The 23639-nt window shown below is 41.2% G+C and overlaps 3 protein-coding genes across 5 annotated transcripts; all 3 read right to left on the bottom strand.

Moving 5' to 3' along the window:
• Nucleotides 1–99: 99 nt before the first annotated feature.
• khsrp (KH-type splicing regulatory protein) lies at nt 100–7264 on the bottom strand. 2 transcript variants are annotated; one of them, XM_076145820.1, is made up of 18 exons: nt 6981–7264; nt 6374–6476; nt 6242–6295; nt 5840–5876; nt 5699–5751; nt 5537–5608; nt 5391–5448; nt 5011–5158; nt 4597–4695; nt 4355–4492; nt 4133–4235; nt 3571–3695; nt 3145–3435; nt 2819–2922; nt 2612–2703; nt 1955–2158; nt 1525–1772; nt 100–984 (listed from the first exon to the last, which is right to left on the bottom strand). In XM_076145820.1, the coding sequence occupies exons 1-18, from the start codon at nt 7068–7070 to the stop codon at nt 976–978; spliced, it is 2028 nt and encodes a 675-aa protein (XP_076001935.1). In that variant the 5' UTR covers nt 7071–7264; the 3' UTR covers nt 100–975. The 2 variants fall into 2 exon arrangements, with proteins under 2 accessions (XP_076001935.1, XP_076001936.1); XM_076145821.1 differs by having other exon boundaries at nt 2612–2700.
• Nucleotides 7265–10152: 2888 nt separating this feature from the next.
• Nucleotides 10153–13053, bottom strand: LOC142994563 (uncharacterized). Its single transcript, XM_076145294.1, has 2 exons — nt 12822–13053; nt 10153–12277 (listed from the first exon to the last, which is right to left on the bottom strand). The coding sequence occupies exons 1-2, from the start codon at nt 13000–13002 to the stop codon at nt 11181–11183; spliced, it is 1278 nt and encodes a 425-aa protein (XP_076001409.1). The 5' UTR covers nt 13003–13053; the 3' UTR covers nt 10153–11180.
• Nucleotides 13054–18888: 5835 nt separating this feature from the next.
• On the bottom strand, nt 18889–23194 carry LOC142994562 (glutaryl-CoA dehydrogenase, mitochondrial-like). 2 transcript variants are annotated; one of them, XM_076145293.1, is made up of 12 exons: nt 22980–23194; nt 22596–22705; nt 22411–22443; nt 22148–22288; nt 21812–21874; nt 21550–21720; nt 21296–21425; nt 20961–21177; nt 20677–20780; nt 20165–20290; nt 19919–20079; nt 18889–19625 (listed from the first exon to the last, which is right to left on the bottom strand). In XM_076145293.1, exons 2-12 carry the CDS (start codon nt 22696–22698, stop codon nt 19552–19554), a joined length of 1323 nt encoding a protein of 440 aa, XP_076001408.1. In that variant the 5' UTR covers nt 22699–22705; nt 22980–23194; the 3' UTR covers nt 18889–19551. The 2 variants fall into 2 exon arrangements, with proteins under 2 accessions (XP_076001408.1, XP_076001406.1); XM_076145291.1 differs by having other exon boundaries at nt 22996–23190.
• Nucleotides 23195–23639: the final 445 nt, after the last annotated feature.

Genomic DNA, 23639 nt, shown 5'->3' with positions numbered 1-23639 from the left:
ACACGCCAAAAAAGCAACTTCAATCAAAATATCCTATCAGTCAATCGAGGATTCAACTTCCAGCAACAAAGCACAAATAATGAAAACGCAGAAAAAGGGTTTAAGTTATGTGAATCTTTTTATTGTTTAGTATTTAAAAACAAGCAGTAAAAAATAACATTAAAAATCATCATAATTGAACAAAATAAACAAAGGTCTTGAACAATAAACCTAAACAGAGGGCCAAAAGTCTCTCTCCCTTTCTCACACATTCACACTCCGACTGGCACACACACACAAACACACACACTCTCTCTCTCTCTCTCTCTCTCTCTCACACACACACAGTATAAAGACATCCATGACCCCCCTTAAAAAATTACAATGAAAACAAAAAAAGCAGGGTGAGAATACACCTGCAACTGAAACACTAGGAATGCATTTAAAAAACAAAAAAACAACATAAAACTCCAAGAACAAAAAGGAAAAAGAAAAAACTAAATTAATTAACAATTTTTCTTACAAACATAATTATTGTACTATTCAAAATACTGCTTGACACTTTTTGCCCTCAGGAAGATGAAGGAAAAGAAGCTATCTACTTAAGTCCGTATTGAGATGCTGTTATACTAACTTGCAAAGATGCTTGTTTTTTTTGTTTTTTTTCACATTGAAAACGATTTCAGTTCATCAGTTGCATTGACCAGGTGGTGGTGGTGGGGAGGGGTGGGGGGTGGGGGGGGAACTGAATGAAAAAACTGAAGTAATTATTTAGTGCTTTGTTCAGTACACAATGTCTTCCCTTTTCTTCAGTTTTGACTTTAAAAACCAGACGAGGTTGGGGAGGGGGGGATGCAAAATGCAGAGATGGACGATTAAACTGAGGTCTTGTATTATTAAAGCCAAAAAAAGGATCGTGTGACAGAAGAAAACAAGTCCAGGTAACCATCACAGCCGTCCAAAGAAAATCCCAAAAAACAGCCAAGACGCTCATATTTACTGGGCCTGAAAAGAGACAAAGCAAAATACTGTTAGTGTTTGTTTCACGTTCAAATGTGTGAACTCTCATTAGCGAGTGTGTGTGTTAAATATATGAAAACACGCACAGTTTGTGTATGCTTCAAAAATAACAATTGCCATGCACCACGTGCTGGTAAAACATTCACACAGATCAATAAAGATACAACTCAAATTGAGAGATTGTAACGTTCAAAATATACCTTTGGTTTCTGCCCGTTCTTAATTGTTTTCCAAGTCAGTAACATCAAAGCAAAACCATACCAGTAAATACAAACCGACTATCATGGTTGTAGCCAGTCAACCAAATGCCATTGATAGTCGTGATAGAACCAATGACGACTGGGGGGGAATCAACTGCGTTAGTGAGTGATTGCTTTTACACTGAGACTGTGTATTTTAATATCACTGAAAACAAGGAGGGTTACTATCAATTATACAGTATGCATGTCTTTTTAACAATGATTTTCAGACAAGTACTAAGTTTAATTTAGACAGTGGTTGTGTGTGTATACATGTTTGTGCTACCTGTTGTCCCTGCTGTGGAGCAGCTGCCTGTCCAGGGGCCTGCCCCGTCTGTCCAAAGTAGGCAGCCTGCTGTCTGTAATACTCGGCCCAGGCTGCACTGTAGTCCTGCTGGCCTCCAGCTGCAGCTGCACCACCAGCTCCACCTCCTCCTCCTCCTGCTGCTGCTGCTGCTGCTGCTGCTGCTGCTGCTGCTGCCGCTGTTGTCGCGGCAGCACCTGGAGCAGCCGCTGCCCCTCCAGCAGGTTGGGCTGAAAACGCAAACAAAGCTTTGATTGGTAATAGACAAACTCATGCAACTACGTCCCTTTATTGGTGTACTGGATAACATTGTAAATGAGTTAACTGTACTAATCAAATGAATGATAAATCATATTTGCCTCATCCATTGCTGCATTTCGACAGCAGAATTGTGTCAGCAGATCAAACTTACTCATGCCCATCTTCTTGTAGTACTCCTCCCAAGCCTTGGTGTAGTCTGGCTGACCCCCAGATGCCTGTCCTGCTTGGCTCTGGTCCCCTGGTGCTGCTGCTGTAGCTCCTGATGCCTGACCTGCCATGGCGCCCCCTGGTTGTTGATTGTAGCATTGTGCGTAGTATGCTGCCCATGCTGCCTGTGGGTCTGCTGCTGCCTTGCCTAGTGAAAGGAAAAAACAGACAAGACGGATGTTACATGAGATAACTTATTACAAAATGGACAAAGAAAAAGCCAAACAGAAAATCAGCAGGAAAGCTACAGTAGTATAAAACATTGGCCATGCACGATAAAACTGCAGGAAGTCAATACAGTAACACCTGGGGCCCATTCTTGTTCTGTGGATTAATGTGCAGAATTTAATTGTTAGCAACTTGACATGACCCTGGATCTCTAGGTTCTCTGAAGCACTTATTAAAGTTGTTGTCATAGCAACCGTGCTTGGGAGCAGGCCAGAGAAATAAAAGATAGCCTGATGTCATGAGCATGAATGAGATCACCACAAATGGGGGAAGAAATACAATGATGATCCACTGTACAAAGTGGTCAGTTAAGTAGTAAAAGGATTACATGAGAAGACAGAATGGCAGTAAGCACACAGAAAATTGAACTCACTGGGGTCATGTGGAGCTGGAGCTTGCCACTGCTGGTAGGCATTTCCCCAACCCTGAGAACAGTACTGGGGACCACTAGGGGCGCCACCACTGCTGAAAACAAAAAGTCATGCATCAGGACACTGGCAGATATATCAAATCCTTAATTATAAAAAGCAGTCTCCTTTGCAGAGACTGCCTTTAAGTGGTTTGTAAGAGATGTACTTACTGAGGAGGTCCACCAGGAGGCCCTGCATTATAAGGGTTAGGATTATAGGGACCCATAGGACCACAAGGCCCTTCTGGACCAGGACCCACTTGACACAGCGGACCCTAGAAAAGACAAGACCAACATCATTCAAATTAACATTGAATTGCACTTATGAAAGCCAAAGAACCAAGACATGGATGTGTACCATTCCATTCGTCGCATCATTGAGATTTGATCCCCAAGTGAACTTTACGTGGCGACTATAAACACTTAAAAGGTCATTGTAATCTATTGACAGTTGGATACCCTGTGTGTTCTTTATTTGCTCAGACTCTTGTGTGTACCTCAATCTTTTCTTCTATAAGTTGCTTTGCATGGTCGATCTGTTGTGGGGCCCCTCGGATGATGAATAACTTGTAGTTTGGATCGCCATTTGGTGGTGGCTGGCGCGATATCTCCACAAATGCACCAGTCTGCTGGTTAATAGACTTGACATTCTCTCCACCTCTTCCAATAACAAGACCACATTTGTGAGCAGGAATGGAAAAGGACATCTCTCCTCCCGGAGGACCCCAGTTCCCTTGGCCTCTGCCCCGTCCTCGCCCACCAGGTGGCATCCCTGCACCAGGGGGACCCTGTCAAACACAAATGCACCACATTATGTTTACGGTTTGCCAAATTCTCAGCGGATAGACGTGCATTCTATGTCTCCAATACAGGCTTCAACCCCATGACAGACAACAGGATATGCGCCTACACGCTGTACCTACCCCTTGCCCTCCCTCGTCTCGGGCTCGGATGCTCTGTAGCAAGTCTGTGATGATGGAGGCAGCATGTTGACACTGGTCTGGTGGACCCATAATATGAGCAATTTTCTCAGGACCCACACCATCATCTTTGATGACAAAAGAACATGTTTGAAGGGTGCATAAGAGAGAGAGGGAGAGACACTCAAAACAAGGACAGAGGATGGACTGGAAGACAATTCTCAACCAACGTGTCTGACAAATTTGAATAACCAAATTTGGAATGATTCTGTGACCCAGTGATTTATTCATACAAGTCAATTATTTGGGAAAAATGGGAAATGCATGACGTAATATTCTTCATCTTAAGCACCAATAGGTCTTTTATGTTTATTTATGCAAGCTAAAAAAAACATGTATTATTATGAGAGGCGGTATATTTGCATTTATCGTTTGTCAATTTTTGCAGTGGATATGCAATTTTCCATCCCTGCATGAAGACGATTAAGACAATATTTGGAATATAATCTCAGAAATGTGACTTAATAAATCTTCGTTAAGATAATTTAGTAGCAGGAGGACTCACCTGGTTTAAACTGTATCTTTACCCCAGCGTCATTCTGGATCTTCTTGATCATCTCTCCATTACGGCCAATCACAACTCCCACAGAGTGGCGGGGCACCGCTACCTTTAATTAGAACCAACAAGTTTGATCAAAATGTGCAAATCATGAGTGGCACCATCAAATAATGGTCTTGTGATATCGGCATAAGTCTAACGTTCATATTAAATACACATAATACTTACATCGATGCCGCCGCCGCCGCCGCCACCACCTCCACCACCTCCACCACCTCCACCCATTCGAGATCCATATTCAGCTCTTTCTCCAAAACCTGCATGATCTCTGTCTCGTAGAATCTCGTTGACCATCTCCTTTGCTTGCTACAAACGTAAGACAAAAAGGAAGAATGTGTGAGGTAAAATCCACACAGGAGCATAACATTTCCCATTGAGAATTAAACATGCCCATTGTGCTCAAAGGATACCTGCACTTTGTAGGGATCTCCAATGATGCGAAGAGGTTTATCTATGTTGGGTGGCTGGGATCCATCTTGAATTAGAAACATTTTAACTCCAGCTCGCTCCTGCGAAGACAAGATGTATTACACTAATTGGTAATGTTTATTTGTATAGCGCAATATCACATACAATGTCTCAAAGGGCCTTACGGGCCCACAACAACAGATGGTTCCCGACTCTCAAGGATGACCAGGTAAAACTCCCAAAAACCTTACAGGGTTTACATTTTTTTAAGATACATTGAGAGAGGCAATTCAAAGAGTCCCTCTTATCGTGCATCTCGTGTTATTATAATAATTCTCCTTCTAATAGCTGTGTTGTAGTGATGAAATGAATAACGTGATTGTTGTTGTTGTACAAATGGAGCCACCAAGTCTCACCTGTAGCTGTCTTATGGTCTCTCCTCCTTTGCCTATAATAAGTCCGGCTTTGCCTGCAGGGATTATCATCTCCTGCATGGAACCCGATTGCCCATTGGTCGACTCATGACCCCTTGACACAATCTCATCTATCAACGACTTCGCTTTCCTGTAAGCAAATTCACCAGAAGGGCAGGAGAATTATAAGGGATCACAAAACATACAGACACACAATATATAGCACGTCCAGACATGAATATTTGGAGAGGACTGATGGTTTTCATACTCAAACTGCATGCAGAAACAAAAATGATCACTTTAAACAATTTGCTAGTGCAGCTGAGGAGGAATTTAAGAAATACTTGTCATTAGTAAATATATCCAAGTCAACACCAACTTACTGTATGGCATCAAGTGCTCCAGTCAGAGAAATACTCCTTTCTGGAAGACCTGCACTGTCTGAGAAGAATTTCAACACAGTAATGAATGAAGTGCACATCGTCAATCCAATATCATTTGCATGAACAGATGAGAACACACAGCTCACCATGGGCAATCTGGACCTTGCAGCCAGAATCCTGTTGTATCTTGTTAATCTGCTCACCTCCTCGACCAATGACTGATGGGACCACAGCAGAGTCACTTTTAGATTTGAGTTACAACATGTGTAACACCTTGTATGAGAGGGCAAGAGTATGCATGTACTCACTGAGGCCGACCATGCCATCAGGCACCCGGTACTCTTCTGTCATTGAGGAGGGCCTAACATTGCACACAGATTGAAGAACGATCATCACATCTTTATAATAATAAAATCTTTTTGAAAAAACAGACTTAAATGGCTCTGTACCTTTGTTGAGACAGGGCAGCCAGTTGAGCTCCAATTGCTGTAAAATAAAAAACGGTTAACATCTTGGAACATCTTTTTTTTTTTGCAATTTGTTTTTATTGAAGCAGACATTGTACATGACATGTGCATACAGGTGTAGGGTATTTTTGAGATCGTTTTTTTTACATAGAAAGAGGGGAAAGAGGAGAGAGAGATAGAGAGAAGGGAGGAAGGTTGTGTTATCCCTACTATTGTTGTTGAACTTTATACATAGACCCTGAGTACAAGTGGACTGGAGTTGCAATGATGTCATAGGGTACATACAGAACTTACAGGATGATGACGTTCATGTTGGAACTAGGGTTGAAAAATACTGAATGTGCACTGGCATGGTGTGTGTGTGTGCATGTGTGTTTAACCTACCCATTGCAGAATCGTTGTCATTCTGAGAGGCTAACTTCTTTGAATTAGGCTGATCTGAAAAATTAGGAGAAGTGAGTCTTGTAAAAGTGGAAAACTAAGTTGGTTAAACTCCAGTTTGAGTATCGACTTCACCTGCATCTTCCAGGGATCGTTTCTGCGCTGCAAATGGATAGATGTCTTCCTCTCCGTTGTTGCTCACTGGAGGAACAGCATCCCCTCCGATTTTAGCTGCAATCTACAAAGACATGAACCTGTGACCCTTGACATCTTAACGGTCTGTTGTTGTCCATACCACACTTAGTCACAAGTCAACAAACGCATTTTAAAAGCGTCGATTGATCGGTTAATATAGCCCGTCAGTCAGCCGGCGGGTCCTTTCGGTGTTCAAAAAGACTCGCTACCCACCAAACAAGCAGTTAAGTTACATTCACAGAGCAGAGAAACCACCGTATCGCAATGTCGCCTGGCTAATCTAGCTAACGCACCACGGCGATAACGGCAAATAACACTTAACATCGGCCTAATGTCTCTGCTTTTGCTGTTACAGACAGGCCGAGGCTCCGCTCACTTTTCATTCCATTTATCTATCACTCAAAGCGCAAACTAGCTACGCTAACAGCTACTAGCTCGTGGTATCGCTAACGGCGGTTAGCTTGCTAGCCCAAGCTAATGCCTAAACTGGATACGCTAGCCTAGCCGCCGTAGCCGTGTGTACCGTATGCTATCACGTAGCTCGTACCTGTCTTGCTCTTTGTACGGCGTCAGCGAAAGCGTCCTTCTTTAACCCAGCGCCTACCCCGTTAGTCGAGAGAGCGCCGTACTCAGACATGCTGCTCACACACACAAGGGGAGCTAGCTAGATTTGACCGGGTCGTGCTGCGCAGAAGCGGGAAGGCTAAGATGAGCGTGTAGGCGACGGCGGTGTGATGATGGTGAGGTGAGGCGACCAACCACGCCGGCAAAACCCCGCTGCTTAAAATAACCAATCAGCGCATCTTCGCCACGGGTGGTTTTGCCTCTTCCTCCGATTCTGCGAGCAACCACGCACTTGACCCCCATGCAACGCTGCTGCTACCTACTGGGCTGGAGTGTGAGTTACAGCCCGAGGAGGGAGGGAGAAGGCGCTCAAAAAGAGCACACCTACCTCCGCCAAGGCCGAATAGTCCTCCGTCTCTAAGTGATCAAATGTAAGTCAATGGACTTGACGAGTGTAGTTTTTTAGTGATATACAGTATTAACCACATTCAAAAGCAAAACGCATGAGCTTTATTCTTCTTTTACATATGTAAGAGAAAACACTTTATTTGTCAAATCACATGCAATTCCATACAATTCTATCACAAGTAATTCTCACACACACACACACACACACACACACACACACACACTCTACAGAGGGGGCACAGGGCAGCCATGTTGCAGAAGCAGTTTGGGTGTTCTGTGCCTTGCCAAGAGCACCTTGGTGGTTCTGTGCCTTGCTCAAGAGCATCTCGGTAAGTCAGCATTCTCCAGCTTCCAGCCCACGCTTGGTCCATATGGAACTCCAACTGGCGGCCCCTCCGGTTCCCAAACCGATCCCCTAGACCGAGCTATCGCCGCCCCGCAGAGACACTAACTTTATGGTCCGTTGTTCGGAGGGAGTAAATAAAAAGAACATCTGATTTCCAACAAAACTTAACTTGACTGTTGAGAGAGACAAGTAACATAGGGGAGAAAGAAAGAATGAGAAGGTCCTCAGCCAGAACCAAACCAGGGATGATTTATTCAAGTATTTGGTCATTGTGGATCTTAACACGGAAAAAGAAGATTGACATGAACATCAGTGCCTGTCCATACAGATGGTAATGCTCATGTATGGGACTTTATTTGGAAGGTTTTGTTATGTAACATGTAGAATTTTTTTATTTAACATAAGATATAAAGGCTGTACTTTTCACACAAGCTCACCAGTTATATCCTAAGACCTGTGTCATACAAAATACCCTGAATGTCTCTGACTCCTGTATTTTGACCTCTAAAAAGCCCAGTAGGATTGGATTCCTCAAACTGCAAATTGGGATTGAATGACTATATATATTTTGTGATTTTGTATGTACTATATGTAATTTAAATTGTGATATACATGGACAAAACATGATCCTAATCAGGAGAGAGATGTAGCATTTGAATTTGAGTTGATGAGTTAAGGGACTCTGGAAACACAGAAAGACATTTACATATAAGGAAGATGTTGAAGTTATCATCACTACACTTAGGTCATCCAGAATTGGACGGACTAGTCAATGAAACATTTGGGAATGCTTAACACTTTATAATGTCAGTATCGTGCAATAAAGGAAACAGTAGAACATGTTCTTGCATTGTAAAGCATACAACAGCGACACAGCTTCAAATATATTTCAAAGATTGGGACAGAATTCAAACATATTGGAAATCCTCCTTTGTGGACCTGCAAATTTCATTTTCAGCAGCTTTATTTTCTGCTGCTGCTCTCGTAACACACTTAGGATTTGATTAATATTTTTTCTACTTCACATAGCTTGACATGCGTCTTCTCAAATTGTTCTGTATACATTGTTTCCAACATTCTTATCAACTAACTTTTCTCAGAAGATAAACAACTAATCGGCTTCTCTCCTGTGTGGTTTCTGAAGTGGTGATTCAGATTTCCACTTTGGATAAAGTTTTTACCACAAAGTGAGCAACTAAATGGCTTCTCTCCTGTGTGGATCTTCATGTGGCGATTCAGATTTACACGTTGGTTGAAGTTTTTACCACAAACTGAGTAACAATGGCTTCTCCTGTGTGGATTTTTAAGAAGTGATTCAGATTTCCACTTAAGTTGGTTACCACTAGTTAAAGTTTTTACCACAAACTCAACAACTAAATGGCCTCTCCCATGTGTGGATTCATACATGGAGATTCAGATTTCCACTTTGATTAAAGGTTTTACCACAAACAGAGCAGCTGATTGGCTTCTCTCCTGTTTGGATTCTCGTATGTTTCTTCAGGTCTGCTTTTAGAGTGAAGTTTTTACTACAAACTGAGCAACTAAATGGCTTCTCTCCTGTGTGGAGTCTCATGTGGAGATTCAGATATTCACTTTGTTTGAAGTTTTTACCACAAACTGAGTTACTAAATAGCTTCTCTCCTGTGTTGTTTCTCATTTGGCCCTTCAGGTCTCCATTCTGGGTTGAGATGCTGGATGGAGGCTCAGCCATTGTGTTCTCACTTTGGATTTGATGACGCGGTGAGGACAGACAATTCACTTTAGGATTTTCACTCTTCACAGACTCCTTCAGATCATGATGCTGCTCGCCCTCATGACTGATCATTAGTGCCTTATGTTCCTCTTTAATATGTGGGGGATCTGGTAGCTCCTAGTCCAGATTGGTGCTCCACTTTTGCTGCACAAACAGCTGATGCATATCTAAAGGAAATGCTGAAACAGACAAATACGCTGTGTCAAGAATATGCGGTTATATTTGCTCAAGCCTGCAGAGGAACAATAGTTGAGAAAGTTCACGGTTTACTATGATCAAAGTTGTAGGGTAATTGTGTTGGTTTGATATGGTTTATACTAGGGTTGTCCTGATACCAAAGGTTTTATTCAATATGGATATCAAATTCAGTATTGTGATAGGGTACCATTAAGTAACATCACCATGCCTTACTGGTTATTAGACAAAGGTGTTTGAGTTTATTGCCTAAAAGTACGTGTAGGCCGAAGCAAATCTTCATATTTTACATATGAATTAAATTAAGCAATCAAATATTTTCATCACACAGTTCCATCCATCAGTTTTCAAACATGTTAAGTAAACATTTCTGATTTCCAAACTATATTGCCCATGCAAAATCTTTACAGTAACAAATTAAACAAGCAATTAAAACACAACTTTTAAAATATGTTATGTTATTGGGGCTTTATTTTGGAATGATGGGAATATTTGTGAGATTAGGTCCTTCAGCATTCAACATTTGACACACAAACGCATTACACGATACATTCAGTTATGTTGAAATTATTTTTTAGAACATGTGAGCATTTTTGATTTTCATATCTTTCACATACAAAACTTTGTTGGTGATGAAATAAAGCTTCACTCAACTTGGAAAACTAAAACTTTATATATTCATATATAATTCAACTGCCTCTCGCTACATCAAGCTGTTTGTGTTTTCTCCTCTGCACACACCTAGCTTGTAAAATATTTTACACACCAGTTTGAAGACATTGTTCGGGTAGAATTTTACATTGGCAAATGAGGAAAATATGGCCAAACTGCTGCAGCATTACAGCTTAGTCCAAAGTAGACAAACCTATCATGCTGCTTGAAGGAGTTAATTGCTATGTTTAAGGCTTGTTTTGTAAAATCATACGATCCTATGTTTTTGTGTGTACAAAGCTGTGGCATGGACTCTGGAAATACAGAAAGACACTTGCATATAAGGAAGACGTTGAAGAAGAGAGGAAGGTCTCATCACTACACTTAGATCAGGTCCTTCAGAACTCAACCAGTCGATGAAACATTCGGGAAGGCTTAACACTTTATCAGTATCAGTATCAGTATCAGTATCGCCAAATATAGGAAACAGTAGAACATGTTCTTGCATTGTCCAGCATACAACAGCGACACAGCTTCAAATATATATTCAAAGATTCAAACACATTAGAAATCATTCCGATAATTTCCACAGTGATTCCAGGCCCTTGTTGCAGGGACTACAGAGCATAACAGAGTACAAATGGGCCGAAGATATTTCTTATACGTTAATCACCCAACATTTCATTGCACCTTATTCTGTGTATAATTGTGTATGCGATAATATTTGTTTTGACATATATTAGCTTAGGCTCAATTTCATCACTTTACTATGGACCTCACAATCTCAAAAACGGCAGTTTTATTTTCTGCTGCTGCTCTAAACGACACACTTATGACTGCCGATAGAGTGTGCTGTAACAACTTATTGTTTTTTTTCCTGTGTGGCTTTTTATGTGGTGTTTCAGATTTCCACTTTGGTTGAAGTTTTTACCACAAACTGAGCAACTAAATGGCTTCTTTCCTGTGTGTATTCTCATGTGGCGCTTCAGATTTACACTTTGGTTGAAGTTTTTACCACACACTGGGCATCTAAATGGCTTCTCTGCTGTGTGGATTATAATGTGTTTCTTCAGGTCTGCATTTCGAGTGAATTTTTTACCACAAATATGGCAACTAAATGGCTTCTCTTTTGTGTGTAGTCTCATGTGGAACTTCAGGTGTGTATTTCGTGTAAAGTTTTGACCACAAACTGAGCAACTAAATGGCTTCGGTCCTGTGTGGATTCTCATGTGGTAATTTAAATGTCCACTTTGGTTAAAGTTTTGACCACAAACTGAGCAGCTAAATGGCTTCTCCCCTGTGTGGATTCTCATGTGTTTCTTCAGGTCTGCATTTCGAGTACATTTTTTACCACAAATTGAACATCTAAATGGACTCTCTTCTGTGTAGAGTCTCATGTGGACCTTCAGGGCTTCATTTCTAATGAAGTTTTTACAACAAACAGAGCAGCTAAATGGCTTCTCTCCTGAGTGGAGTCTCATGTGGACCTTCAGATTTTCCCTTTGAGTGAAGTTTTTACCACAAACAGAGCAGCTAAATGGCTTCTCTCCTGTGTGGATTCTCATGTGTTTCTTCAGGTCTGGATTTCGAGTTAACCTTTTACCACAAATTGAACAACTAAATGGACTCTCTCCAGTGTTGATTCTCATTTGGACCTTCAGGTCTCCACTCTGAGTTGAGATGCTGGATGGAGGCTCAGCCTCTGAATTCTCATCACTCCGACTTTGATGAAGCGGCAAGGACGGAACTTTCACTTCAGCAACTTCTCTCTTCACAGAATCCTTCAAACCACAATGCTGCTCTCCCTCCTGACTGATCATTAGTGTCTTGTGTTGCTTTTCAATATGTGGGGGTTCTGGCAGCTCCTGGTCCAGACTGGGGCTCCACTTTTGCTGCACAAACAGCTGCTGGTCATATAACGGCAATGCTGAAACAGACAAATACACAATGGAAAACATGTGTGGTTAAATTTGCCCAAGCCTGGCCAGAGGTACACTTGTTGAGAAAGTTTACTATAAAATCAAAGTTATAGGGTCATGGTTTTGGTTTGATATGGTGTACACTGGGGTTGTCCTGATACCAAAAGTTTTACTCAATATGGATACCAAGTTCAGTATTGTGACACACAGATGTGTGTCACATCTTCAATTTCAATCATATCACGTAAACATTTCAGATTTCCAAACTATATTGCCTATGCAAATCCTTAAAAGTAACCTATAAATCGAATTAAACAAGCAATCAAAGCATGAATGCTAAATGTTGTTTGGCAGTCCCTTTGCTTGACTGATGATCGTTGGACACCAACAACGTGAACCTGCACCTTTGCTTTTACGGAATGCTACTGTACTGTAATATGCTGTACATCTTTACTAAAAAAATAGGTGAAAGAAGTTTTCGCTGATATGTTAATTGATCATTATTTCTCAAAAAGTTCAACCTTGTCATAAAATATAACAAAGTACACAAACCTATTATGTGCAACCGAACTTCAGGTTTCAGAGCGTCGAACAGTCGTTTGCGTAGTATGTCGTTCTCCTGCTGTGACTGGGAAAATTCTTCTTCTAAAGCTCGTATCTCTTCTCGTAGATCTTCCACAGACGCAGTTCGTGGTTGTCTCACCGACGATCTTAGCATTTTAACTCGAGACATTTTCTTTGAGGTTCTAACGCATCTTACAACAGAATGACGGGAGAAGTTCTCCTTCTTGCTAAAATTCGCGGCAGAATACACGCAGTAAAGGCGCACTGCTGCCCTCCTCAGGTCATTTGCATGCCTCTATTGAACGCTCCAGAATCTCCTTGTAAATCAAATTGGAAGAAATTGGAAAGACTGTTTTAGTTGCTTTAAAGTGCAAAGCTGACTGTGTCCTTGTCAGATAGATTGAAAACATACAGTATGTGTTTGAATCCAAATGTTTTATTTACAATCAATTGAAGTTTCTTTTATCAATATAAAACAGAAAAAACTGAAGAAATCTTTGCATCTGATGTTAAAATATTTTCTACAGTTTCATTTTGTTTGATCATGACCTGTCAATAGTATTGTCGTCATCTCACCAAAGCTAACATCCTGCTATGTGGCACCAATTTGAGTCTTGATCTTTCTATACATCATAAATTCCTACAAGGACATAAGAATAGAATTTGAGCACTGATCAGTTTTAGAGGACTTACACACACATTGCCTTAGCTATTGAGCTGAGCTGAGATGCCAGATAGAGGCTCAGCATCTGAATTCTTATCACTCCGACTTTGATGAAGCTGCGAGGACAGAACTTTCACTTTAGCATCTTCACTCTTCACAGATTCCTTCATACCACGATGCAGCTCTCCCTCCTGACTGCTCATTAGTGCCTTCTGTTCATGTATTGTGCATGATGACTTGTACAAGTCATCATGACGATAGTACAATACACATTTCACTCTTGCACCCACTGTTTGTTAGGTTGACCTTACGTAAAAACAGAAATGGTTGCAGTAAAGCATAGCTCCAACGGTACTTCAGACCTTACAGAAGATGTATTGAGGTATTTGTGATTTATCCAATCGGGCAATGCAGCTGATCTGAAGCAGGAAGCCCAGGATCAAGGCATGAATGTCATGGGTTTCTATGAAAAGAAAATCAACCAGTCAAATTCACTTTTAATACAGAAATTTGTTCAATACAGATGTTTATATCTCATATTTACTATAATGTGCCATGGGCTAACAAAAATATTTGAAATTTTGATTAATGCTGACCTCCAGTGGTAAATAGTCATTATTGTATAAAAGTATTGTTTGGACACATTTTCTCTAATTTGTTATTTCTATAAAAGGGTGCTTCCCTAACTTAGATCCTAAGAAGTACTTAAAATGTCAGATGAATATCAGATTGTCAGGCGACATCCAGAGCTTTGCCACAGCTATTCCTCTTCCGCATGGCGATCATCTCAGGGGCCGCGCTATTCAGACGACAACGCAAAGATTAACAATTTTCTAGGTAGAGGTGAGAAAGAGGCTGACAGACAGAGGAGACATGAAGATGAGCGCGCTTTGAAATTTGTGCTGTCATTGCGGTCTGTCTCGTGGGCCAGATCGCCGGATTGGCTTGTGGGCTAATCAAGTGAAGTTGGATAATTTCCCACGGCACACCTGACAATCTCTCACGGCAAACTAGTATGCCGCGGCACACAGGTTGAAGAACACTGATCTAGGGACTTCTTTTTTCCACATTGACTGTGAAGGGATTAGTTCATTGTCCAGGTTGACATGCACGGAGCCAAGCACATGTCAATCTCTGATCTGAGAAGGGTAAAAGTATTGAGCGTAATGGAGTGTTTCTGCATCTGGCCCGTCAGACACACATGGATGGTTGCGCTTAAAGCGTGCCAGTCCAGCCTCTGAGCAAACTGGCAAGCTCTCCAGCTGCCAGTCCACTTTCTTGGTCCCAAGCTGAGTCCCTATGAACTGAGCTCCTGCCGCCCACTGCCGCCCGCAAAGCAACCCACTGTATCACTGTTTACTTGTGAGGCAGAATACATGGCTTTTGCAGCAACCACACAAGAATGTATGTACCTGGTGCAACTTTTACAAGGTCAGTATACAGCACCCTAGGTATACAAGCATAACCAAGGCAAAGCGTTAGCGAAGAATCCTGTAAGCAGAGGTGTGAACATGTTGACGACGTGTGAGAGCAAGTGGTTGAAGTTTGATGGGGGACGCTGAATGAAAATCTTCAGGACAACAGCGACCATTCAATGGGCACAGGTGATGCAATGCACTAACACACATCTAGATGCTCATTATGAGATCATATACTTACTGTGAATTGGCGTGTCAATCTGTGTGTGAGTGTGTGTGTGTGTGTGTGTGTGAGTGTGTGTGTGGTAATGTCTACATGTACACATTACCAATACCTCTTCAACAAAGTGATCACACATCTGGATTTCCATTGTTACTTAATTTTCACCTTTTTCTTTATCTGCTGAAGCTTTTTAAGATGTGGCATGAATGTGGGAAACAACATCACATGTTCGAAACTCAAACAGTGGCTAACAAATTCATGACGAATAAATTTCCCTTCATCCTGTTCCGCCTTTTTTGTTGTTTAACTCTGATCTACATACATTTGTTTCATCAGCCTGGAACATCACCACAGGGCAAACTAAGAGTATTTAACCGAGCTGAGTGTTTGCCTGCCATTCAGACTAGGAGCAACGAAGAAGCAGAACATCGCATCATAGGTGAGTCATGTTTATCACTGTGCAGCTTTCAGGTGAATGGGAAATGGTTTGCTTCGCTGTTTAGGGCAGAAAAATGAACCAAAACTCAGGATTTGAAGAATTGATCTGTACTTGACATTCATTAAGGGTCCAAGAACAAAGTCATGGAGCCCTGTTGTTTGTGCTTGGATTTGTATCATTTTGTTCTTTAAAAAAAAAAAAAAATATCAACACACATTGATTGACCCATTATTTTGTATGTAATGTAATGCAACATATACATTTGTGGATGTGGATATGGAAACCTGGTTTATGTGGATTTGGAAGCAAATCCGGATCCAAATGCAGATGAACCATTCATTACCATTCATTACCATTTCATTGTTTACTGTTCTACATTTGTGATTGAAATCACAAATGTAGAGGCTGGTGTTGGTCAAGCGATGAGCTGTCTGAGTTTATTATGGAATGTTTGCAGATCAGATTCCAAATCAGTTTCCAGAGTTTTGGAGCCATGAAGTTTTTCCTGGGGTTCCTGTTGATGCTGGCCTGCGTCCAGATCAGCCAGCAGTTTTGTGAGTCAGTTCAGATCACAGATATGCTACACAATGTACACATGTTGTTGACTGTCATCAAAGAAAGTTGAAAGACGATGAAATTATGAATGAAGAAATACAGAAATTTAAGATCCCAATGATTGTTGTTGTTTTAAAGCCTCATAAAAATGATTTAATAATAAATAATAAGAATTAATCCGATTCCGTTTTTCAGAGGCATAACTGTGGCATAGGTGTGCTCTGTAGAATTAACTCCAATCCAATGTATTTGTATAAAGCTTAATAAACCATATGATGGTGAAAGGGCTTTATAGGTATAAATAATGAGCAGTATGAAGAGTGTTGTCTACAAGAATGTTTTCAGTTTGTACACAAGTTCATGCCTGTTGCGGTTGTTTTTTAAATTATAACACTATTCATCACTATTTGAACTTCATTGTTTGTTTATATGAGATAATAGAAATTAACTAATTATTAGTGTGTTTACAGAGCCAGCATAGTAAAATGATCACTTTGACATCAGATGTGCAAGTGGAGGGTCATTTTAGAATGTTTTTGTTTTTTGAATGCAATTTTCTCTCAATTTCTATTTTCGGTTTTTGCCTTGTGTTGAGCCAAAATTTCAGAAATTCATTCACCTGCTTGTCCTCTGTGTCCTCTAGCTCCTGGACTTTTTCTTAGTAGTATGATGAAACGCTGTGGTAATCTCTATGGGGGGCGGTGTGGCGGAAATTGGCTGAGATTTGGTTCAGGCTGCGTTTCAATGTACAACCCCAAGAACTGGTGGGAGGCAAAGGTATTGCAATGCACACACACACACACACACACACACACACACAGATGGACATGCCAATTCACAGTAAGTATGATCTCACTGTGTAAACACTGAGCATCCTCTCATTTCTCTTTGTGTGTTTGCAGGCCGTCTGTTAATATCATGGGGCTCAGCTGGCTTCAATTCACACCCTAGCAGACAATGATGCCATTACCTGTATGACTGTCTTTACATTTAAAGGAAGAAAACCAGTTTGGATCGCAGGTCAAAGGGTAAGAATAAAATAATTCAACAATGATAGATAGATAGATAGATAGATAGATAGATAGATAGATAGATAGATAGATAGATAGATAGATAGATAGATAGATAGATAGATAGATAGATAGATAGATAGATAGATAGATAGATAGATAGATAGATAGATAGATAGATGCTCTGTGGACTGATTGGTGCTTTCTGTTCAGTGGGGGAAAGGATGGAGGTGGGCTGACGGCTCCAAATGGGACTACACCCGCTGGGCGAAGGGGGAACCAAATGATAACGCGTCGAAGTGTGCGTACACCAATTATAGTGGTAAGACTGAAAACAAACTCAAAACCCAAATCAAACAAAGTTCAAAACCTCTACCAAGGTGTGTGTTTGTGTCTGTGTTTGTGAGTCGTATATAAGTCAGAGTCTGAAGTCATGAAGTGTTTCAACTATGACTTGATTTGAAACACAAAAAATGGACACCAAGCTAAAACAGACAGAACTCAAACCAGTCCGATCATGAAAACACATTCCAATAACACAACTGCACCATATAAATCCCATTCAGTGTTTCTGAGATTCATGCAAATAATTATTCACACAGGATGTCCAGCTGTGTCTGCATGGAGCGATGGGCAGCTAACTTTACCCTGATCACTCACTCTTCATCTCCAGGCTGTTTTGATCAGTGAACATAGAAGACTTTCTTATTCTGTGACAAATGATGCAAACATTACTGATGTGCTGTGAATATAGTCAAGTTACACACACGTCCTGATAAATCATCCTGTCTGAAAAGACCTCAAGATAGGAAATTGATTGACCACCTAAGTATTGAGGCTGACCAGTCAGAATGGAATATTGCATAGAGCCATATAATAATCAATGTTAACCCAAGGAATGTGAACACTGGAAGTAAATCAATAGATCAATAGCCCCGTCTTGGTTGTCTAATTGTTATGCCGACACAAGCACAGCAAACGTTTGTTATGATTACTATACTGCCCTGTATGTGTGTGTGAGACATGTACACTTTTATGTCTCAACCTTTGAAGGTTTGTATGACTGACAAAACAATTCAGATCAGTGAGATTTTCTCTGTAAAATCCCTGAACGCGATCTTTGTGTTTTTTGCAGGTTATGGAAATTGGAAGGACGCTCGCTGCAGCCGCAAATTACATTTTCTCTGCATCAAGAAATGAAGATCAACTGATCACTTCATTCCAGATTCACTGCTGAGACCAGCAGCTTCTGTATTTGCTCAATAAACTGTGCTGTGTGTGTTTGCTGCAGCAAACACACACAGATCTGCTGTCATTTCTGCTTTAAGCCAATTATGTTTTTAGGTCATTGTAAACCCAAACTCCACCCCTGGCCCACTGACTGAAACCAGTGGACCACCACATCTCACTTGGTTGAAGTGTTTTACCACAAACTCAGCAACTAAATGGCTTCTCATTTGTGTGGATGCCCATGTGGCGATTCAAATCTCAACTTTGGTTACAGTTGTTACCACAAATGGGGCAGCTGAATGGCTTCTCCCCTGTGTGGATTCTAGTGTGTTTCTTCAGGACTGCATTTTGAGGAAAATCTTTACCACAAATTGAACAACTAAATGGCTTCTCTCCTGTGTGGAGTCTCATGTGGACCTTCAGATTTTCACTTTGAGTGAATTTTGACTGTTTTAGTTGCTTTAAAGTGCAAAGCTGACTGTGTCCTTGTCAGATAGATTGAAAACATACAGTGTGTAATTGAATCCAAATGTTTTATTGACAATCAATTGAGGTATCTTTAGTTAAATATAAAACAGGAAAAAAAACTGAAGAAATCTTTGCATCTGATGTTAAAATATTTTCTACAGTTTCATTTTGTTTGATCATGACCTGTCAATAGTATTGTCGTCATCTCACCAAAGCTTGCACCCTGCTATGTGGCACCAATTTGAGTCTTCAGACCTATAGAACTTTCTACACATCATAAATTCCTACAGGGACAATAGAATAGAATTTAAGCACAGATCAGTTTTAGAGGACTTACGCACACATTGCCCTAGCTATTTTCATACATTTTATGCAAACCTGTACATTCACACATTCATAATGCCACACCTGCCTACCTGATCTTTGCCTGAAATAAGATTTCAGACATCATGTACATTACACATTTCACTCTTGGACCCACTGTTTGTTAGGTTGACCTTACATAAAAATAGAAATAGTTGCAGTAAAGCATAGCTCCAACCGTACTTTAGACCTTACAGAAGATGTATTGAGGTATTTGTGATTTATCCAATCGGGCAATGCAGCTGATCTGAAGCAGGATACTTCAGGTGCACCCTGAATTTTGGACAAGTAGAACAGTGTTATGGAGTCCACCTTAGGTCATTTCAGTTAGAGGACACAGGAGAAGTTTCATTGTCCAACAGTGAAAGACTGCAGTCCAGTGATGGCTCTGCCCAGGATCAAGGCATGAATGTCATGGGTTCCTATGAAAAGAAAGTCAACAAGTCAAATTCCCTTTTCATACAGAAATTTGTTCGAAAACAGATGTTTATATCTCATATTTACTATAATGTGCCATGGGCTAACAAAAATGTTTGAAATTTTGAAAGTTTGTTTAATGCTGACCTCAAGTGGTAAACAGTCATAATTGCAAGTATTGTTTGGACGCATTTTCTCTAATTTGTTATTTCTATAAAAGGGTGCTTCCCTAACTTAGATCCTAAGAAGTACTTAAAATGTCAGATGAATATCAGATTGAACCTTCTGTTGTGCTTACCCTCATATGTGTTGACGGCCTCCAGGTTCATGACGTGGCGGATGATGTGGTACTCATCTGCAATGCCATTTCCTCCAAGCATATCTCTGGCTTGTCGGGCGACATCCAGAGCCTTGCCACAGCTATTCCTCTTCAGCATGGAGATCATCTCAGGGGCCGCGCTATTCAGACGACAACGCAAAGATTAACCATTTTCTAGGTAGAGGTGAGAAAGAGGCTGACATGAGACATGAAGATGAGACTCACTGTTTGTCATCTATAAGTCTTCCAAGGGTCAGACACGACTGCAACCCAATGGTGATTTCTGTTAGCATGTCAGCCATCTTCTTCTGCATAAGCTGGTTCCTGGCCAATGGGACCCCAAACTGGATTCTGATTGGAGCGGAGAAAGACATTAAACTAACCTTCATCTAGAAACAGCTGTGAGGAATCTTGATATATGGCAAAAGTAATGTTCAGTGTTGAGAAGCAATTAAGTTCATTTATGTGCTGTATTTCAAATCAAAATATACAACAAACCCTTTTCTCAATCCTTTCCTTTCCACCCGTCTTTCCTTCACATCTTTCTTTCTGTCCTCTTGTTTCTTACCGTTGCTGATTTCCTTCCTTGCTTGTCTTATTTATTTGATCAGGTGATTCTGAAAACATAGATCTCCCCTAAAAATGTTATTCCTAACACTCTTTCCCCTTTACGACTGCTTTTAAGCTTTAGTAAAGGAATTCAATAGTTGTTGAAACCATTCAATAATGTTATGTACCTGTCCATGGTGTACTGTCGGGCAGCGTGGAAGCAAAATTCAGCAGCTCCCAAAGCTCCCCAGGCGATGCCATAACGGGCGTTATTGAGACAGCCGAAGGGACCCTGTTTGTAAAGGTCAAGAACAAAAGAAATATAGTATGTTATTAGTTGGTGCAAAAAATATTAGCATTAGTCACCCACAACTACTTCAGTTTCCATCTTAGAGGTTGCAAAAATATCCTAAATGGGTAAAAGTACACTTTCCTAAAAGTCAAACCTGAATGGAAGAGAGCAGCTACTTACAGCCAGACCGGAGACATTGGGAAGCAGGTTCTCCTGGGGCACTTCCACATCGTCCATCACGATCATGCCGGTGGCAGACGCACGCAGGGAAAACTTTCCCTCGATCTTGGGAGTGGCAAAACCTTTCATTCCACGTTCCAGGATGAAACCTCGCACCCTGCCGTCTTCACACTTGGCCCAGACCACAGCGATGTCTGCCACAGGAGAATTTGTGATCCTTGGACACAGAGAGGAGAGCGTCAGAACTTTTATCTTGGTCCCACTCACTGTCAGTACATTGTGTTGACGAAATAGTAACACCAATCTCCATGCTGGGTCTATGTATATGTACTTACCAGGTCTTGGCCCCATTGATGGTGAAGGTACCGCTGGATGCGTTGTACTTGGCCCTGGTCTCCATACCGCTGGGGTCACTGCCGTGGTTGGGCTCCGTCAAGCCAAAGCAGCCCAGGATTTCCCCACGAGCTGCAAAACAACAAACACACACCACACCCCCACAGTGTATAAGAACAACGATCATCTCCACTCGTCTTGTATGGAACATCACACAATGTCCCGCAACATATGCACATTTCAAAGCCCCTCTTACCAAGCCTGGGCAGGTATTTCTCCTTCTGGGCCTCTGTGCCATAAGCATTGATGGGGTGCATGACCAGGGAAGACTGTACACTCATGACTGACCGATAGCCACTGTCCACTCTTTCAACTTCCCTGGCAATCAAGCCATAGGCCACATAGCTTGTGCCCGCACAGCCATACCCTGCGAGGTAAAGAGTGAAATAAGGTATATGAAGATCTGACTGAAGCATTTCGCTTAGTTAAAAAAAAAATACCATTTTGATTCTGTTTACCTTTTATCGTCGGGCCTAAGACGCCCAGCTCTCCCATCTCTGAGACAATCTCACGGTGGAAATCTGTTACAAGGTGGAAATGTAGACACAAACAAACGTAAGGTAAAAATGTTTGGGATAATTTCAGCTCACAAAAAAGATCAGCACTTGATTTAACCGTCCTGCACTTTGGGGATGTTTTCCTCCAGAATTTAGATCAAAGGAGATTGGATTTGTACTGGAACCACTAAATACATTGTATACATGCAACAAAAGGTTTTTTTACACTTATAATATGAGTTAACAGAATTTTGCTCTGCTGTGAAATATTAATAATTTTCTGTGTGCTTTGCTCACGTTCATGTCTGTTGGCCATGAGGATGCGGGGCATGAGTTTCTCCTGGCAGTAGTCACGGAAGGAGTCACGGATCATGATCTCCTCCTCCGTCAGCTGGCCTTCCAGATCCAGGGCGTCGCGCCAGTTAAAGGACACCTTAGCTGTGAGTCAAAAACATGTCACAGCACACAGTGGTTATGTCACCAGCATGTTTGGTAACAGGACATGTGACATACCGAGGGTGCTGGATGGAACAGTTTCAAATAACTTGTACTTTACTTACACACTTTCACCTCTTTTTTGGCTTGTTCAGCATCTAAGGAGATAAAATAGTCTTACAGATGTGGCGCATAACATGGCAAACCCAGAGCCTTCTGTGTAAAACTTATATAACCTATATTTTCCCTCTAGACTTCACACCACAATAACAACAGCTACCATTTCTTTAAATATACTTGCTCCATGTACCTTTGTGAACGGGCACAGCTGTGCCCTGAGCTCTGCATGCAGTGACCGCAGCACATTTGGAGGTGTTGGAGAGAAGACGAGTGAACACACTTCTGAGAGCCATGTGTTTGCTGAAAATAAAAAGTGGAATTGTACCAAAAAAAAAGGTTTTATAGTTAAGAAATACAGTCAGCATCCAAGATCAAGAGTTCAAAATCACAGCTTGTGTGCTGTAATTGAGTATATTATATTTTGTGTGCTGCAAAATCTCCACAGATTCCAATTATTTTAATGATCGGCATATTCCTCTAGAGTGCAACAGAGTTTGAGAACATGCGTTGCAAATGTAACATTCAATGACATCTGGAAAAGAAGTGTTTTTAATAATGCTCATGCCAAACATACAGTAATGATACGGTACCTATTTCGATCTGCAGGTTTCTCAAACGATCCGCCGTCCTTTGTCAATACAATCGGGCGTGGAGAGTTTGTTAAGTAATGTTTTGCCCGGTGAAACGTCACCGGGATACGTGACCGCAAATGTGGGAGTTGCGTTCCTCCATGATAGATGAGGCAAAGGAGACTGGAGCAGTTACACAATACTCACAGACGTGCAACAAACGTGTATTGTGTAACTAAGCGGGACTGTGCGCTTTGACAACGGAAACATGGACAGAGGAATAAAGTTTAAATGAATTGTTCATGTTGGAAGTATGTGCCTGCTTTCTCTGTAGCGTCACACTGTTTCATTAAAGTTGTGTGGATTGAATCCGCGGCATGTTTCCACACTCAAAATGGCGTTTGTAGGCGACTGTGTGTAGGGGGCGTTTGCCTTTGACCTCACAGCTGATTGGCTCGAAATGCAAAGATCCTATAGGAAACCATGTATAGATTAAATGTCTGCATGCGTCTGTGAGTGACGCTGGCTGCTTTGACACCTGACTGTAGAATAACAAACATACAAACATACTTTCTGAGTCTTTATGAAAAGTTACAATATGATAATGATTAAAAAATATTTTTTAAAAAGCAAGAAGAAAACAACAAACCTCAAGAGTATTTGTG

Source organism: Genypterus blacodes, unplaced genomic scaffold (genome assembly GCF_046128005.1).
Source record: "Genypterus blacodes isolate CSIRO-AG114 ecotype Tasmania unplaced genomic scaffold, CSIRO-AGI_Gbla_v1 ptg000030l_1, whole genome shotgun sequence".
NCBI classification, from domain to species: domain Eukaryota; kingdom Metazoa; phylum Chordata; class Actinopteri; order Ophidiiformes; family Ophidiidae; genus Genypterus; species Genypterus blacodes.
Note: the sequence above shows the minus strand (reverse complement) of the source record. Positions and strands in the feature narration are given on the sequence as shown.

Excerpts from the sequence above, each read along its gene's own strand:
- LOC142994562 (XM_076145293.1), bottom strand. The coding sequence starts at position 22,698 with ATGGCTCTCAGAAGTGTGTTCACTCGTCTTCTCTCCAACACCTCCAAA. Across the intron at positions 22,289-22,410 it reads CAAAAAAGAGGTGAAAGTGT|CTAAGGTGTCCTTTAACTGG; the intron begins GTAAGTAAAGTA and ends TTTGACTCACAG. Across the intron at positions 21,426-21,549 it reads GAAATACCTGCCCAGGCTTG|CTCGTGGGGAAATCCTGGGC; the intron begins GTAAGAGGGGCT and ends GTTGTTTTGCAG.
- LOC142994563 (XM_076145294.1), bottom strand. The coding sequence starts at position 13,002 with ATGTCTCGAGTTAAAATGCTAAGATCGTCGGTGAGACAACCACGAACT. Across the intron at positions 12,278-12,821 it reads AGTTCGGTTGCACATAATAG|CATTGCCGTTATATGACCAG; the intron begins GTTTGTGTACTT and ends TGTCTGTTTCAG.
- khsrp (XM_076145820.1), bottom strand. The coding sequence starts at position 7,070 with ATGTCTGAGTACGGCGCTCTCTCGACTAACGGGGTAGGCGCTGGGTTA. Across the intron at positions 3,436-3,570 it reads GAGACGAGGGAGGGCAAGGG|GGTCCCCCTGGTGCAGGGAT; the intron begins GTAGGTACAGCG and ends TGTGTTTGACAG. Across the intron at positions 2,704-2,818 it reads CCTCCTGGTGGACCTCCTCA|CAGTGGTGGCGCCCCTAGTG; the intron begins GTAAGTACATCT and ends TTTTGTTTTCAG.